The sequence below is a fragment of the Aotus nancymaae genome, unplaced genomic scaffold, assembly GCF_030222135.1.
Source record: "Aotus nancymaae isolate 86718 unplaced genomic scaffold, 86718_ANA_hifiasm-v0.15.2.pri h1tg000012l, whole genome shotgun sequence".
In the NCBI taxonomy this organism is placed as follows: Eukaryota; Metazoa; Chordata; class Mammalia; order Primates; family Aotidae; genus Aotus; species Aotus nancymaae.
The window spans coordinates 47386852-47403523 of record NW_026988423.1 but is presented as its reverse complement, the minus strand read 5'-3'; the positions used below and the strand labels follow the sequence as shown (position 1 = coordinate 47403523).

Genomic DNA, 16672 nt, shown 5'->3' with positions numbered 1-16672 from the left:
CGCCTGGCCATTCCGAGAAGTCGGTCTAAATAGGAAATGACAGCAAACCCTGCCCTCGCCCCGGGGAAGTGGTCCCTTCAGGCTTCTGGAAGAACTGAGATGAACTGAGTTTATACGCAGGCAGTGTGTGTGACAAAAATAAACAAAAGAAAAAAATAAAAGGAGAACTGAGATAGCTGTGGGTCTACGATCTAATCGCCTTTCCTACCTGTAGCCTGCCAAGGCCGGCAGAGACAGGAAGCTGGTTTTCCTCGAGGCTTCACGTGGTCACTTTATTGCCGACAAACAAGGCAAGGCTCAATCAGCTCAAATGTCAACTCGCACACCGATCAGGTACCGCCCTCAGCTTCTCTGGGTCTTTCCGACCCCTCACCGCGTCGCTGAGGCAGAGGCTGAATGCAAACACTGGTGGGGCTCAGATGTCCCACAAGCAAACACGAAAACCATGGGAGTTTAGTAATTTTTTTTTTTTTTGACATGTAGTCTTCGTTGCCAGGCTAGAGTGCAAGGGTGCGATCTTGGCTCACTGCAACCTCCACCTCCTGGGAAAAAGGGATTCTCCTGCCTCAGTCTCCTGAGTAGCTGGGATTACAGGCGCTCGACACCACATCCAGCTAATATTTGTATTTTTAGCAGAGACAGGGTTTCTCCATGTTGGTCAGGCTGGTCTCAAACTCCTGACCTCAGGTGATTCACCCGCCTCGGCCTCCAAAGTGCTGGGATTACAGGCGTGAGCCACCACATCCAGCCAGCCATGGGAGTTTAAAGGGCAGTCATGCTGGCTCCAGCCTGAGGCAGCATTTTTTCCCCCATCAGAAGACTGAAGCTCTTGCATCTCAGGATAGGGCACCTGTAAGTCGGCAAAGTCTCTGCTCTAACTGGCTACCGGGGCCATTGTCTTCTGACACAGCCTGGCCAGGAGGCCTGCCATCTGCAAAAGAGAGTTCACTCCTTCTGCTATTTTCATATGAGTGTATCCAATTTCCTGAAAAACAAACCAATTCAAATCTGGTTAATAAGTGGGGGAGTTCTTTTTTAAAATCTGAACTGAAAAAATAAAAAATAAAAACAAACAAACTGAACTAATGGTTTGTTCAAAATCAGCACGAGGAATTCAAACTCCAGCTGGAAAATAAATGCTAAGATGCAATGAATTATGTTTACCTAAAGTTCAATTTATGTCTTCAAAAGATGCTGGCAGTTCTTTCAAGGATACTGTTAAGAAAATGAGGTGGGAGGCAAAAAAGGCCCTGCTAGAGGAAAATATTTATCAAACATGTATCTGATAAAGAACTCCCATCCAGACGATATAAAGAATTCTCAAAAATTCAGTAATAAAGGCTGGGCACGGTGGCTCACACCTGTAACTCCAGGACTTTGGGAGGCCAAGGCAGGAGGATAACTTGAGCCCAGGAGTTCAAGACCAGCCTTGGCAACAGAGGGAAAACTCATCTCTACCAAAAATATAAAACCTGGCTGCTCTCTAAATAAATAAATAGATTAAAATTAAAATTAAAAATGGATAGATTTGAAAAGATGTTTCATCAAAGATGATTCTGGATGGCAAACAAGAACATAGAAAATGCTCAGATATTAATTAGGGAAATGCAAATTGAAGCCACTGAGATCTCATCACACGCCTATTAGGTTTTTTTTTTTTTTTTTTAATTTTTTTGTTTTTGAGATGGAGTCTCGCTCTTGTCGCCCAGGATGGAGAGCAGTGGTGCAATCTCGGCTCACTGCAATGCCTGCCTCCCAGGTTCAAACAATTCCCCTGCCTTACTCAGCCTCCTGAGTAGCTGGGATTACAGGCGTGTGCTACCACACCCAGCTAATTTTTGTGTTTTCAGTAGAGATGGGGTTTCACCATATTGGCCAGGCTGGTCTCAAACTCCTGACCTCAAGTGATTCACCCACCTCGGCCTCCAAAGTGCTGGAATTACAGGCATAAGCCACCACATCTGATCATTACACACCTATTAGAATGGCTTAAAAACCAAACTGAGCACTCCACGTGGTGGCTAGGTTGAGGATCCTCTGGAATGCTGGTGGGATGCATTCACTAGGCCACTTTGGGAAACAGTTTGGCAGTTGCTTATCAAGTAAAATATACATTTACCATTTGCCCAGGCAATCTCACCCCTGGGAATTTACTCGGGAAAAATAAAAACTTAACATTTGCATTCACACTAATCCATATATGCAAATGTTTACAGTGGCTTTATTCACAGCCACCACAATCTGTAAACCCAAATGTCCTCCAGCTGGTGAACAGATGAGCAAACTGTGGGACATTCAAACAGATGAGCTACCTCTCAGTGGTAAAATGGACTGAATTCCCTCCTGCAATCCCAGAACTTTGGGAGGCTGAGGTGGGTGCATCACGAGGTCAGGAGTTCCAGACCAGCCTGATCAACATAGTGAAACCCTGTCTCTACTAAAAAATATAAAAATTATCTGGGTGAGGTGACAAGCACCTGTAATCCCAGCTACTCAGGAGGCTGAGGCAGGAGAATCACTTGAAACAGGGAGGCGGAGGTTGCAGTGAGCCGAGATCACACCATTGCACTCCAGCCTGGGTGACAGAGTGAGACTCCGTTTCAAAAACAAAAAAGGACTGAAGCATGGATAGTGGTACCAACATGTACACATCTGAAAGGCAGTTCTGCTAAAGTCAAAGAAGCCAAATTCACAAGGCTAAGTTCTACATGATCTCATTTACATGAGATTCCAGAAAATTTTATCCCCCAAAGGGAAAGTACATTAGTGGTTTCCAGATGGCAGGCAGGGAGGATGCTGACTTCAAATGGACACATTAAGTTTTCTGGAATGACACATTCTGCATCTTGATTGTGACAGCATTTGCATGACTGAGTGCGTTTGTCCTGTCCCTAACAGGCTGAATTTTACTCTATGTAAATTAAACCCCAATTAATCTGACCTTAAAAATCAATCAATCGGCTAGGCGCGGTGGCTCACACCTGTAATCCCAGCACTTTGGGAGGCTGAGGCGGGCGGATCACCTGAAGTCAGGAATTCGAGACCAGCCTGGCCAACATGGTGAACCCCATTTCTACTAAAAATATAAAAAAATAGCTGCGTGTGGTGGTGTGTACCTGTAATCCCAGCTACTCGGGAGGCTGAGGCAGGAGAATCGCTTGAACCCGGGAGGGTGGAGGTTGCAGCAAGCCGAGACTGCATCACTGCACTCCAGCTCGGGCAACAAGAGCAAGAAACTCCGTCTCAAAACAAAACAAAAAATCAATCGACTGACAAGAGAGCCTCAAATGAAGAAAATCAGAACTGGGTGAAACAAACTTGGCCCAGGACAATCAGCCATGCTGATACAGTGTGGACGTGTGTCCCCTCCCAATCTCATTCGGAATTTGATCCCCAACGTGGGGATGTCTGGGTCATGAAGAAGATCCCACGTGAATGGCTTGGTGCCCACGCCAAGGTAATAAATTAGTTATGGTTCCCTCAGTTCCCTGGAGAGCTGGCTGTTCAAATGAGCCTGGCACCTCCCTCCGCTCTCTCGACAGGTGATCTCTGCACGCACAGGCTCCCCCTACCCCTTCCAACATGAGCAGAAGCAGCCTGAACCCCTCCCTAGAGGCAGATCTGGCCTCATGCTACATGTACAGCCTGGAGAACTGAGAGCCAATCAACCTCTTTCCTTTCTAAATCACCCAGTCTCCGGTGTTCCTTTATAACAACTCAAAGGGACTAAGACACACCCTCCCTCACGCTGCAGTTGGGAACTTCTAGGTGCCAGGCCTGGGAGCAAACAGAGAAAGCCAAGCCCACCTTCTTGTTTTTTTTTGTGTTGAGACACAGTTCTTACTCTGCCACCCAGGCTGGAGTGCAGTGGCTCGATCTCAGCTCACTGCAACCTCTGCCTCCCAGGTTGAAGCAATTCTCCTGCCTCAGCCTCTCAAGTAGCTGGGATTATAGGAATGTGCCACCACACCCAGGTAATTTTTATATTTTTAGTAGAGACGGGGTTTCACCATGTTGGTCAGGCTGGTCTCGAACTCCTGACCTCAGGTGATCTGCCCGCTTCGACCTCCCGAAGTGTTTGGATTACAGGTGTGAGCCACCACACCCAGCCACCATGACCCACATTCTTGAGGACAGTGGCATTCCTAGACTCTCACTGACCTTGATAAACTCCAGTTTCAGGTATTCTGCCATTTGGAAAGTTTTACACACTCGAAAGATGTTGCCAATGATATCTTCTGGTGAGTAGCCCAGATGCCACAGGTGAGCGAGAATCTAGACAAAGGAGACAGAGGAGGCTGCTTAACAACTTGCAACTGCAAGAAGCCATGTGATTTTGAGACTCACCACAGCTAGCGGGGCATGCCCTTCAGGTCACATGGGGGTGCCTTAACTGATTTTCCTGGCAGATACAGAGATAACTTTGCAAATGTATTTTTGTTCTGCTTAAATATATTTTTTTCAATAATATAAAGATGGAGTCTTGTTATATTGCCCAGGCTGGTCCCAAGTTCCTGGCCTCAAGTAATCCTCCTGCCTCAGCCTCCCAAAGTGCTGGGATTACAGGCATGAGCCGCTGAGCCCAGCCTACTGCAAATGTTTGTTTATTTATTTATTTATTTACAGTTAGGGGAGCTGAATGCAAATATTTTAAGTTGTGTTATAAAATGGTCTACTACCACACTCATGTAATCTCTTGATGCGGAGCTCTTAAAACGCTTTATTAATCTGATGACGAGGTACAGCAGAGTCGCAAAAGCAGAACATTCATCTGCTGGCTTCGCCCGGCTGCAGTCACCAGGCAAACCCTGCAGGCCGAGCAGCCTCCTGCCTCCCACCCACCCCGCCCCCGACAAGCTGCAGGGTCTGAAGACAGGTCTTTTTGCCTTTGCTTTGGCCTCTTGGGGTGAATTCAGGGGGCAGAGCAGCTCTGTGTCCATAAATCTGAAGGCTTTCTTCAGGTCCACTCGGGAATCTGGCCCTGGGTCTCTGCCTGTCTCCTCGCCCTGCACTCCGGTTTCACATTAGGTGGAACTCTGCCCTAAACCCAGTCAACTTCCAGCCTAGTTAGTTAGAGGGTAGGCAGAGGGGACCTATGATTGGACCAATGACCCTGAACCACACAAACGCCATCCCTGTGGCTTGAGGTCACCTGAACCCCAGCCACACCTGCTGGAATCTGCTTACAAGCCCAGTCCCACTGTCAGGCTGCAATCTTCCTGGTCCCTCCTTGTCTGGCTGGCTGGGGGCTGCTGGGTCCCAGAATGCCTGTGCTGATGAGAATGGATGGGGACACTCCGGCTTAACCAGAGAGATGGCTTCACCGGAGAAGGAGCTATGCTGGTCTTTTCTCCTGACTTGCACTGACAAATTACTCTGGTAGAGGACATAATTACAGGAGAAAAATACCATTTTGAATTGTAGTTCTACTGCTTTTTTTTTCTTTTTGGTGAGATGGAATCTCGTTGTCTCCCAGGCTGGACATCTCCCAGGTTTGATCGATTCTCCTGCCTCAGCCTCCCAAAGTGCTGGGTGGGACTACAGGTATGCGGCACCTTGCCCAGCCCAGCTAATTTCTGTATTTTCAGTGGAGACGAGGTTTCACCATGTTAGCTACACTGGTCTCAACTTCCTGACCTCAGGTGATCCACCGTGCCCGGCTCTACTGCTTTTAAACAGCATGATTTAGGGCTGGGTGTAGTGACACGTGCCTATAGTCCCAGCTACTTGGGAGAAGGCTGAGGCAGGAGGATGGCCTAAGCCTGAGAGGTTGAGGCTGCAGTGAGCTGTGACCGAGTCACTGCAATCCAGCCTGGGCAACAGAGCAAGACCCTGTCTCTAAAAAAATAATAAATACATAAATAAGAAATAAACACAGAGATTTAGGGCAAGGAATTCAGCCTCTCTGAATCCATTTTCACATCAGTGATGTGCACCCAACTCCTAGCATGATTTTTTTCCAGCTACTTGACAGATTAACACACAGCATGATATTAATATTTTTTCCCTGAGACAGGGTCTCACTGTCACCTAGGCTGGAGTGCAGTGATGCAATCACGGCTCACAGCAGTCTTGATCTCCAGGGCTTGAGAAATCCTCCTGCCTCAGCCTCCCAACTATGATTTTCAATGGAGTGATGTGTATAATGTCCCTGGCACTAGAAGGGCTCCCCCTCTCCTCTGCCCAAGAAGTGAGAGGTTCGTCTGCGAGGACATGGCGGGGGTGCAGGGGGAAAGGAGGCCAACCTTGTAAGCTTCATCGATGTTGGCGTTCACACAGTGCTGGATCATCTCCTTCACCAGCAGTGGGTGGGGCTCATCACAGACCTGGCCAAAGGGAAAGGAAAGCAGTCAGGGGCCGTGAGGGTGGGAGGAACAGCATGAGCGGGGAGACCCTGACGGACCAACTTCCAGGCAATCTCTGGGTCCAGCTTCTCAACCTGCTGTTTTCTTTTGTTTTTTTAAGATGAGTCTCGCTCTGTCGCCCAGGCTAGAGTACAATGGTGCAATCTCAGCTCATTGCAACCTCAGCCTCCCAGGTTCAAACAATTCTCCTGTCTCAGCTTCCTGAGTAGCGTGCCACCATGCCCAGCTAATTTCTGTATTTTTAGTAGAGATGGGGTTTCACCATGTTGTCAGGCTGGTCTCGAACTCCTGATCTCGTGATCTACCCGCCTCAGCCTCCCAAAGTGCTGGGGTTACAGGCGTGAGCCACTGTGCCCCGCCTACCTGCTGTTTTCATCAAATTCTCCAGCAACCAGAATGAGTTTGGGGAATGCTCCTCTCACCACCAAAGAGAAATGCTTCCAGCACCAGGATGATAAATTTCCCAAACACAAGATAGATGAACGAGAGCAACCAAGGGCCTGTCAAGGATGCTCATGGGGGCAGCATTAAAGCCATCAGTCACCTGTCTTAGATCACTTGGCAGGGGGGTCATTTGCCCAGAACCACTTGGAATTCACTTTAGAACTGGGAGGTCCTTTGGGCCAATTCTCATCTACACCCTGGAGCAGGACCATCACCCCTGTTTCTGAGCGGGCTTCCCTTTCCTAAGTGGCCTTGGAAACACATTCGCTGCCAAGGTGTACCCAGATGCTTCGAAAATAGCTTGTCTGTTATCCACAAACCTGGTAAGAAAGAGCTCTAGACTGAAAGCTTAGACAGTCGTTCCCAGTTTCTACCCCCAAATCAGGGAAATTAGTCTCCCAAATGGCATTTAGACACCAAGTTATCAGGACGCAGAAGCAGTTTTCAAAAGAATTCCCAAGAGAAAAATGCTTTGCAGACATGGGAGGGTGAGAGGCCTTTTCCTCAGCCTGGCTTTGAGGGTTGCTACTTACCCTCCAAGGGCAGAAGTGGGAAACAGGGCACAGCACTGCAAAAAAACCCAGTGTGGGGGGTCTGAAGGCTGCTGGGGAACAGCACGGTGCTCCTGCCTGCCCTTTAGGGACCAGGGGATCCCCTGGGCCCATGTCATCACCCACAATGTGATGGGAAGAACCTCTGTGCAGGGAAGTTGCTGGGATCCAATAAGACGCGTCAGAAATTGCCCAGCCCTGGGTATGATGCATCAGTGACCTTCCCTCACCCACCACACACAAGTGACGTTCCAGGTTCCCCCACCCCCAGCTCTCCCGCTTGTGCAGCAAAAGCAGAGACAGGGAGAGGACAGACGGGAGCAGGGTGGGCTCCCTGGCACCCACCAGAGCAGCCAGGTGTCCTTCCCCACTGCCAGCCCAGCCCCTCAGCCCCACTGACCCCCTCAGGGAAGCATGGCTTCTGCTGACTGTGCTGCCCACACCAGCGCTTGTACCTTGAACACATTCTCACTGTTAATGAAGCCAAATCCTGAGAAGGTAGACTGCAGGTTGTTCAGCGCCTGTTCAGGAGCAAACACATGTTAACAGTGATTTTTATTTTCTAAAAATTTATTTAATTAATTAATTTATTTATTTTTCGGGGTGGAGGCAGGTAGAGACAGGTTCTTGCTATGTTGCTCAGGCTGGTCTTGAACTCCTGACCTCAGGTGATCCGCCCACCTCATCCCTTCCCTGTATCTCTTCTTGGAGTCCCAGCAAGACAGCCCACTGTCCCAGGAGGGTGCCAGGTCTCCATCCCTTAATCTGGCTGTGCCTTGTGCAGCTGTGACTTCCCTCTCCTTTCCCATGGAAGGGGCATGGCAGGCCCAGGACACCCACGCCTGGTTGGAAGCGGCCCACATACCTGCCTCATGTCTCCCTGCGCCGTGAAGATGATGGCTTCCAGGCCGTCATCAGTGTGGGGCACCCTCTCCTTCTCGATAACACTCATCAGCCTGGTGAGGATCTGGGCATCAGTCAGCTTTGTGTAGCGGAGGACAGCACAGCGGGACTGAATGGGTTCTGAACAGAGACGGGGTGGCAGTGAGGCTTCCCTGCAGAGGCCCACGTTATCCTGCTAGCTCTTCAGTTACAAGGCTGCAGGTGCACAATTCACACTGCCCCAGGCACTCAACGGAGACTTGGCAGGCTGGGCACCTTGGCTCATGCCTGAATCCTAGCACTTTGGGAGGCTGAGGCGGGAGGATCACTTGAGGTTGGGAGTTGAAAACCAGCCTGGCCAACAAGGTGAAAACCCATCTCTACTAAAAATACAAAAATTAGCCAGGTGTGGTGGCGCATGGTGGCTCATGCCTGCAATCCCAGCTACTTGGGAGACTAAGGCAGGAGAATCTCATGAGATGGAAGGCAGAGGCTGCAGTGAGCCAAGATCACACCACTGCACTCCAGCCTGGACAACAGAGTGAGACTGTGTCTCAAAAAAAAAAAATAGAGACAGACAAAACGGGGTGACGTCAAGGTATCAACGAATAAGCAATGAGAGGTCTCAGCTGGCATTATGCGGCATGGCCTTGGCTAGCCACAGCTTCCAGATGGGGAAATGAGAAAATGATCCTCCAGTAGAGACACATCCATGTGCCACAAGCCCTCAGATAAGTCAGCCCTGGCCCAGGTGGAGTCTGGAATTGCTGTGTGCTGGACATCAGCCCTTCTGGGCACATGACAATTCATTCTGAATGGGCCACCCCCAGTTTTTCTTTTTTTTTTTTAAAGACAGGGTTTTGCTACGTTGCCCAGGCTGGTCTCGAACTCCTGGCCTCAAGCAGTCCTCCTACCTTGGCCTCCCAAAGTGCAGGGATTACAGGTGTGAGCCACCACACCTGGCCAGCTTCTTTTTTTTTTTTTCCTGAGACGGAGGCTGGAATGCAGTGGTGTGATCTCAGCTCACTGCAACCTCCACCTCCTGGGTTCAAGTGATTCTCCTGTCTCAGTCTCCTGAGGAGCTGGGATTACAGGCGCACGCTATCACGCCTAGCTAATTATTGTATTTTTAGTAGAAACAGGGTTTTACCATGTTGGCCAGGCTGGCCTCAAACTCCTGACCTCCGGTGATCCACCTGCCTTGGCCTCCCAAAGTGCAGGGATTACAGGCGTGAGCCACTGTGCCCGACCAAATCAAGAACTTGGAATGCACCTTTCTCCCCTTCATTGCTGGGAACTGGAAGGTGGAGAATACTTCTCATTTAACTCCACGAGTTCTCCACTAGCACGGTGCCTGGCAGTTACTAAGAACAAGAACAGAGTGTTTGGTGAATGGCTGAATGAATCAATGCACAAATCAGTGCGATCTGGGGAAGGGAAAAGAATGCAAATGATTCCCGACATCACTGGGAGCCCTGCTGGGGCTGGTGGCCATGACCTGTGGGCATCACATTAGTTAATGTGCCTGTTTGCAACAGAGGTCTGGGTGGAGAAGGGGGATGTCAGACAGATGACCTCATTCGGCTGGATTTCAGCAGGGCAGAAGTGAGGCACAGAAAGCGGCGAGAGAGTGATGAGAAATAAAAGCTGTGCAGGCAGCTTGTGTCAGAAGGATGGGCAGGGTGCGGTGGCTCACGCCTGTAATCCCAGCACTTTGGGAGGCCAAGGCGGGTGGATCACTTGAGGCCAGGAGTTCTAGACCAGTCTGGGCAACACAGTGAAATTCTGTCTCTACCAAAAACACAAAAATTAGCCAGGTGTGCCGGTGTGTGTCTGTAAATCCCAGCTACTTGCGAGGCTGAGGCAGGAGAATCACTTGAACCTGGGAGGTGGAGGTTGCAGTGAGCCAAAACTGCACCACTGGACTCCAGCCTGGGCAACAGAGCGAGACTCTGTCTAAAAAAAGAGAAAGAGAAGGATGTGAAACCAGCAGGAAGTTGACAAACTAGAGCACTCCTGGGACTTGGGGCAGGAGGTTTCAAAGCCAAGAAAGGAGATTGCCCGCAGGGAGGGAGGGAGCTGGAAGGGCATACAGTAAGGTCAGAGAGAAGGCTGACTGTAGAATTTCAGAGAGGAGCTTCCTGGAGGCAACAAATTCCAGCGTGCAGATACTGCCTATGCCAAGTTCTCAGAGCACATGAAAAGCAGGAGAGGGTACCTGGAGAGCAACAGTGATTGTGACACTCTGCGCGGGATATCAACAACGTCCTGTGTGCCTCCAACAGGGAAAGAGGGAGGCCGAACTGGGGCTCCAAACCCAGCGCTCCAGAACGTGGCTCTGTGACTGTGGGTAAACTACTCCACCTCTCCAAGCTCGTTTTCTTTCTTTTTTCCTTAGATCCTAAACATCAAGATGAGCTCCAGTTCTCTCATCTCTAAAGCAAAGCTCATAACACCTTCTCATAGGATTATATAAAACTGAATTTAAAAGTTGAGGCCGGGTGCAGTGGCTCACGCCTGCAATCCCAGCAACTTGGGAGGCAAGGGCGGGCAGATCACAAGGTCAGGAGTTCAGGACCATCCTGGCCATCATGGGGAAACCCCGTCTCTACTAAAAATACAAAAATTAGCTGGGTATAGTGGCGGACGCCTGTTATCTCAGCTACTTGGGAGGCTGAGGCAGGAGAATCACTTGAACTTGGGAGGCAGAGGTTGCAGTGAGCCGAGATTGCACCACCGCACTCCAGCGTGGCGATAGAGCAAAACGCCGTCTCAAAAAGAAAATAATAAGATAAATAAATAGAAGTTGATTATATTGGAAAACATGTTGTGCATAATACATACAATTTTTATCTGTCAGTTACAAAAATTAAATTTAAAAACTTGAAAGTCCCTACTCCTCCAGTGCTAGAGAGCCAAGGTGAGGTCAGGTGCAGCGGCTCCTGTCTGTAATTCCAGCACTTTGGGAGGCCGAGGTAGGTGGATCACTTGTGATCAGGAGTTTGTTTGAGACCAGCCTGGCTAACATAGTAAAACCCCATCTCTACTGAAAAAACAAAAATTAGCCAGGTGTGGTAGTGAGCGTCTGCCATTCCAGCTACTTGAGAGGCTGAAGCACAAGAATTGCCTGAACCTTGGAGATGGTGGTTGTAATGATCCGAGATCGCGTCATTGCACTCCAGCCTGGGCGACGGAGTGAGACTTTGTCTCAAAAAAACAAAAAAAAACCAAAACAAACCAAAAAACCTAGGTGTGGTGGCATACGCCTACGGTGTCAGCTACTGGAAGGCTGAGGCTGCAGTGAGCTGTGATGGCACCACTGCATTCCAGCCTGAGTGAAGAGGGAGACCACATCTACAGAAGAGAAAAAAGCCCGGGTGAGCACCAGGTGGACCCAGCCACCCAGAGCCCCCACTCACCAATGATCTTATCCGAAGCGTTACAAGCAAGGGCAAAGCGAGTGGTTTTGGAGTAGATTTCCATGGTTCTCCTCAATGCTTGCTGGGCTCCATCAGTCATGCTGAGAAGAAAAACACAAATTTGCAAGTGGGACCCAGGGCCCATACGACACAAATCGCTCCCCATACAAAAACCCAGGACATAAGACATGCCCAATGTCCTACATGAGGGTCTCATCAGAAGTACACAGGCCACCCCTCTAATGCTAAAACCTGCAGGCTGCTCTCTCAAAGACTGCTCAAACAGCATTTAGTACCTACAGCATCAGAACCACCCTCAGGTAAAACTCATGAAAACCACCATCTACAGTGGCTGCCATCACACTTGTGGGAACTGGTTCTCTCTCCAGCCCTTCATGACATTAAATGCAAGAGAAGAGTCACTGGGTGAGGTGGCTCACGCCTATAATCCCAGCACTTTGGGAGGCCAAGGTGGGCAAATCACGAGGTCAGGAGTTCAAGACCAGCCTAGCCAACATGGTAAAGTCTTGTCTCTACTAGAAATACAAAAATTAGCCAGGTGTGGTGGCGAGCGCCTGTAATCCCAGCTACTCGGGAGGCTGAGGCAGGAGAACTGCTTGAATCTGGGAGGCAGACGGTGCCATGAGCTAAGATGGTGCCAGAGCAAGACTCTGTCTCCAAACAAAAAATGAAGAGTTGTGACACCGGCTGCCAGCTTTTCTTTCTTTCTTCCTTTTTTTTTTTTAAGAGACAGGATCTTGCTTTCTTTCACCTGGGCTGTGTCTCAATGGTGCAATCACAGCTCACTGCAGCCTTGAATTCCTGGGCTCAAGCAATCCTTCCACCTCAAGAGGCTGATGTGAGAGGACTGCTTGAGACCAGGAGTTCAAGACCAGTCTGGGCAACACAGTGAGACCTCTATTTCTACAAAAAAAATGTTCAAAATTACAAAAAAGCCTATGTTTGCAAGATTATCATAATGTAGAGCACTGCCTGTAACATTAAAAGGAAAAACCAGGATACAAAAATTATATATATTACGATCTCAACTATGTAAAAATTCATAGTGTATAAAAAAAGAAAAAATAAAGCAAGCTATTAATGGCTGGGCAGTGGCTCACACCTGTAATCCCAGCACTTTGGGAGTCCAAGGCAGGCAGATCTCTTGAGGTCAGGAGTCAAGACCAGCCTGGTCAACATGGCAAAACTCCATCTCTACTAAAAATACAAAAAACAATTAGCTGGGCTTGGTGGTGCACAACTGTAGTCCCAGCTACTCTTGAGACTGAGGCAGGAGAATCACTTGAACCCAGGAGGCAGAGGTTGCAATGAGCCAAGATTGTGCCACTGCACTCCAACCTGGGCAACAAAGAGAGATTCCATCTCAAAAATAAATAAATAAAAAGAAAGCAAGGTATTAATACATTTAAATTTTCTTCAAAGAACACAAATTACTGCTACATTTAAAAAACATTTTTTTTTTTTGAGACAGACTCTTGGTCTGTTGCGCAGGCTGGTGTGCAGTAGCACAGTCTTGGCTCATTGCAACCTCCGCCTCCCAGGTACAAGCGATTCTCCTGCCACAGCCTCCCGAGTACCTGGGATTACAGGTGCACGCCACCACGTCCGGCTAATTTTTATATTTTTAGTAGAGACGGGGTTTCCATGGTGGCCAGGGTGGTCTCAAACTGACCTCAAGCGATCTGCCTGCCTTGGCCTCCCAAAATGTTGGGATTACAAGCATGAGCCACCAGGCCTGGCCTCAAACTTTTCATTTATACCAACCACAGTGTTGTGATAGTTGCACAATATTGTGACTGTACTAAATGCCACTGAATTATACACTTAAAAATTGTTAAAATGTGGACGGATCCAAGATGGCTGATTAGGAGCAGCTCAGGATTGCAGCTCCCAGCAAAAGCATGGAGGGTGAGTGGACACCGCATTTCCAGACGGATTTTTATTGCCCACAGACCAGGAGATTCCCAGGCGGAGAAGCCCGACGGGTGGCCAGCGCGGCTGTTTTAGCCGACGTGGCAGATCTCTGCACAAAATATATGGGTCCCAGCTCTGTTTTAGCTGGCGACTGGAGCTCCTAGGAGACAGAGTCGCCCATTCGACTAATAAAAAGGGAACTGAAACAGGGAGCCAGGCCAGGAGATTCCTGGGCAAAAAAGCACCACGAATCTCTGCTTGGCTGTTTCAGCCAGTGCAGTGGGTTGCCGCACGGGAAATCACACAGATCCCGGCGCCTTTTCAACAGGCAACTGGAACACCTGGGAGACAGTCGCCCATTCAACTGGAAAAAAAAAAAAAGCGGGGGGGGTCTGAGGCAGTCAGCCAGGTGATCAGGCTTGGCTGGTCCCACCCCCACAAAAAAACAGTAATCGGAAATGCTCTGGATTGAGAGTTTCACAGCAAGCACAGCTGAACCCAGGACGGGCCAGCTCTGTGGGGGAGGGGCATCCGCCATTACCAAGGCAGTCCACCACTACGGAGGCAGCCTGCCATTACAGAGAGAGTCTGCCATTACAGAGGTGGGCCACCATTGCTGAGGCAGTTCTTAACAGGACTGCAGGGAAGTTCACATGGCAGCTGGGCGGAGCCCACAGCAGCTCAGCAAAGCCTCTGCAGGCAGACAGTGACTAGGCTGCCTCCTTGCTGAGCAGGGTAGCCCTGAAAAAAGGCAGTCGCATGACAGAAACTCATAAATAAAGCCCTAACTCCCCAGGACAGAGCACCTGGGGGGAAAAAAAGGGAGGGGGTTTATGAGTTCTGCTGCAGCAGGCTTAAATGTACCTGCCCAGCAGCTGTGAATGAACAACAGAGCTCACAGCTCAGCACTTGAGCTCCTATAAAGGACAGACTGTCTCCTCAAGCAGCTCCCTGACCCTTGTATATACAAAGAGTCACCTCATAAAGGAGAGCTCAGACTGACACCTGGCGGGTATCCTTCTGGGACAAAGATAGCAGAAGAAACTGGCAGCAACCCTTACTGTTCTGCAGCCGCTGCAGGTGATCCCCAGGCAAGCAGAGCCTGGAGTGGACCTCAGCAGTCCTACAGCAGAGGGACCTGACTGGTAGAAGGAAAACTAAGAAACAGAAAGAAATAACGCCATCATCAACAAACTGGACGTCCACTCAGAGACCCAATCTGAAAGTCAACAACTACAAAGACGATAGGTTTGGATAAATCCACAAAGATGGGAAGAAACCAGAGCAAAAAGGATGAAACACCCAAAACCAGAAAGCCTCTCCTCCTACAAGGGATCACAACTCCTCACCAGCAAGGGAACAAGGCTGGATGGGAATGAGTGTGATGAATTGACAGAATCAGGCTTCAGAAGGTGGTCAACAAGAAATTTCACTGAGCTAAAAGAACATGTTCTAACCCAATGCAAAGAAACTAGGAACCTTGAAAAAAGATTTGACAAAATGCTAACGAGAGTAAACAACTTAGAGAAGAATATAAGTGCATTGATGGAGCTGAAAAACGTAACACGAGAACTTCGCGAAGCATACACAAGTTTCAACAGTCGAACTGACCAAGCAGAAGGAGGGATATCAGAGGTCGAAGATCAACTCAATGAAATAAAATGAGAAGGCAAGATTAGAGAAAAAAGGGTAAAAAGGAATGAGCAAAGTCTCCAAGAAATATGGGACTATGTGAAAAGACCTAATCTACGTTTGATAGGTGTACCTGAATGTGACGGAGAGAATGAATCCAAGTTGGAAAATACTCTTCAGGATATTATCCAGGAAAACTTCCCCAACCTAGCAAGGCAGGCCAACATTCAAGTCCAGGAAATACAGAGAACACCACAAAGATATTCCTCAAGACGAGCAACCCCAAGGCACATAATCGTCAGATTCACCAGGGTTGAAATGAAGGAGAAAATGCTAAGGGCAGCCAGAGAGAAAGGTCGGGTTACTCACAAAGGGAAACCTATCAGACTCACAGCAGATCTCTCAGCAGAAACTCTACAAGCCAGAAGAGAGTGGGGGCCAATATTTAACATCCTCAAAGAAAAGAACTTTCAACACAGAATTTCATATCCAGCCAAACTAAACTTCATAAGCGAAGGAGAAATAAAATCCTTACGAACGAGCAATTATTCAGAGATTTTATCACCACCAGGCCTGCTTTACAAGAGCTCCTGAAAGAAGCACTAAACATAGAAAGGAACCATCAGTACCAGCCACTACAAAAACACATAAAATGGTAAAGAGCATCGACATAATGAAGAAACTGCATCAACTAACGGGCAAAACAGCCAGCCAGCTAGCATCAAAATGGCAGGATCAAATTCACACATAACAATATTAACCCTAAATGTAAATGGGCTAAACACCCCAATCAAAAGACACAGACTGGCAAATTGGATAAAAAGCCAAAACCCATCAGTGTGCTGTAACCAGGAAACCTATCTCACATGCAAGGATACACAAAGGCTCAAAATAAAGGGATGGAGGAAGATTTACCAAGCAAATGGAAAGCAAAAAAATAGCAGGAGTTGCAATTCTCATCTCTGATAAAACAGACTTTAAACCAACAAAGATCAAAAGAGACAAAGAAGAACATTACATAATGGTAAAAGGATCAATGCAACAAGAAGAGCTAATGATTCTAAATATATATGCACCTAATACAGGAGCACCCAGATACATAAGGCAAGTTCTTAATGACTTAAAAAGAGACTTGGACTCCCACACAATAATAGTGGGAGACTTTAACACCCCACTGTCAATATTAGATCAAAGAGAGAAAATTAACAAGGATATCCAGGACTTGAACTCAGATCTGGACCAAGCAAACCTAATAGACATTTACGGAACACTCCGCCCCAAATCCACAGAATATATATTCTTCTCAGCATCACATCACACCTACTCTAAAATTGACCACATAATTGGAAGTAAATCACTCCTCAGCAAATGCAAAAGAACGGAAATGATAACAAACAGTCTCTCAGACCACAGTGCAATCAAGTTAGAACTCAGAATTCAGAAA

The 16672-nt window shown here is 48.2% G+C and overlaps 1 protein-coding gene across 3 annotated transcripts in view; it reads right to left on the bottom strand.

The window, feature by feature from the left end:
- Positions 1 to 446: 446 nt before the first annotated feature.
- The window catches only part of RFC2 (replication factor C subunit 2), a 28958-nt gene continuing 12732 nt past the window's right edge, over positions 447 to 16672 (bottom strand). For all 3 annotated transcript variants that reach the window (XM_012449065.2, XM_064375652.1, XM_064375651.1), the window contains exons 6-11: positions 11662 to 11762; positions 8226 to 8383; positions 7816 to 7881; positions 6246 to 6326; positions 4162 to 4275; positions 447 to 985 (exon numbers count right to left, since the gene is read on the bottom strand). In XM_012449065.2, the coding sequence (XP_012304488.1) occupies positions 875 to 985; positions 4162 to 4275; positions 6246 to 6326; positions 7816 to 7881; positions 8226 to 8383; positions 11662 to 11762 (631 nt within the window). In that variant the 3' untranslated portion in view covers positions 447 to 874. The remainder of the gene's footprint in view (positions 986 to 4161; positions 4276 to 6245; positions 6327 to 7815; positions 7882 to 8225; positions 8384 to 11661; positions 11763 to 16672) is intronic.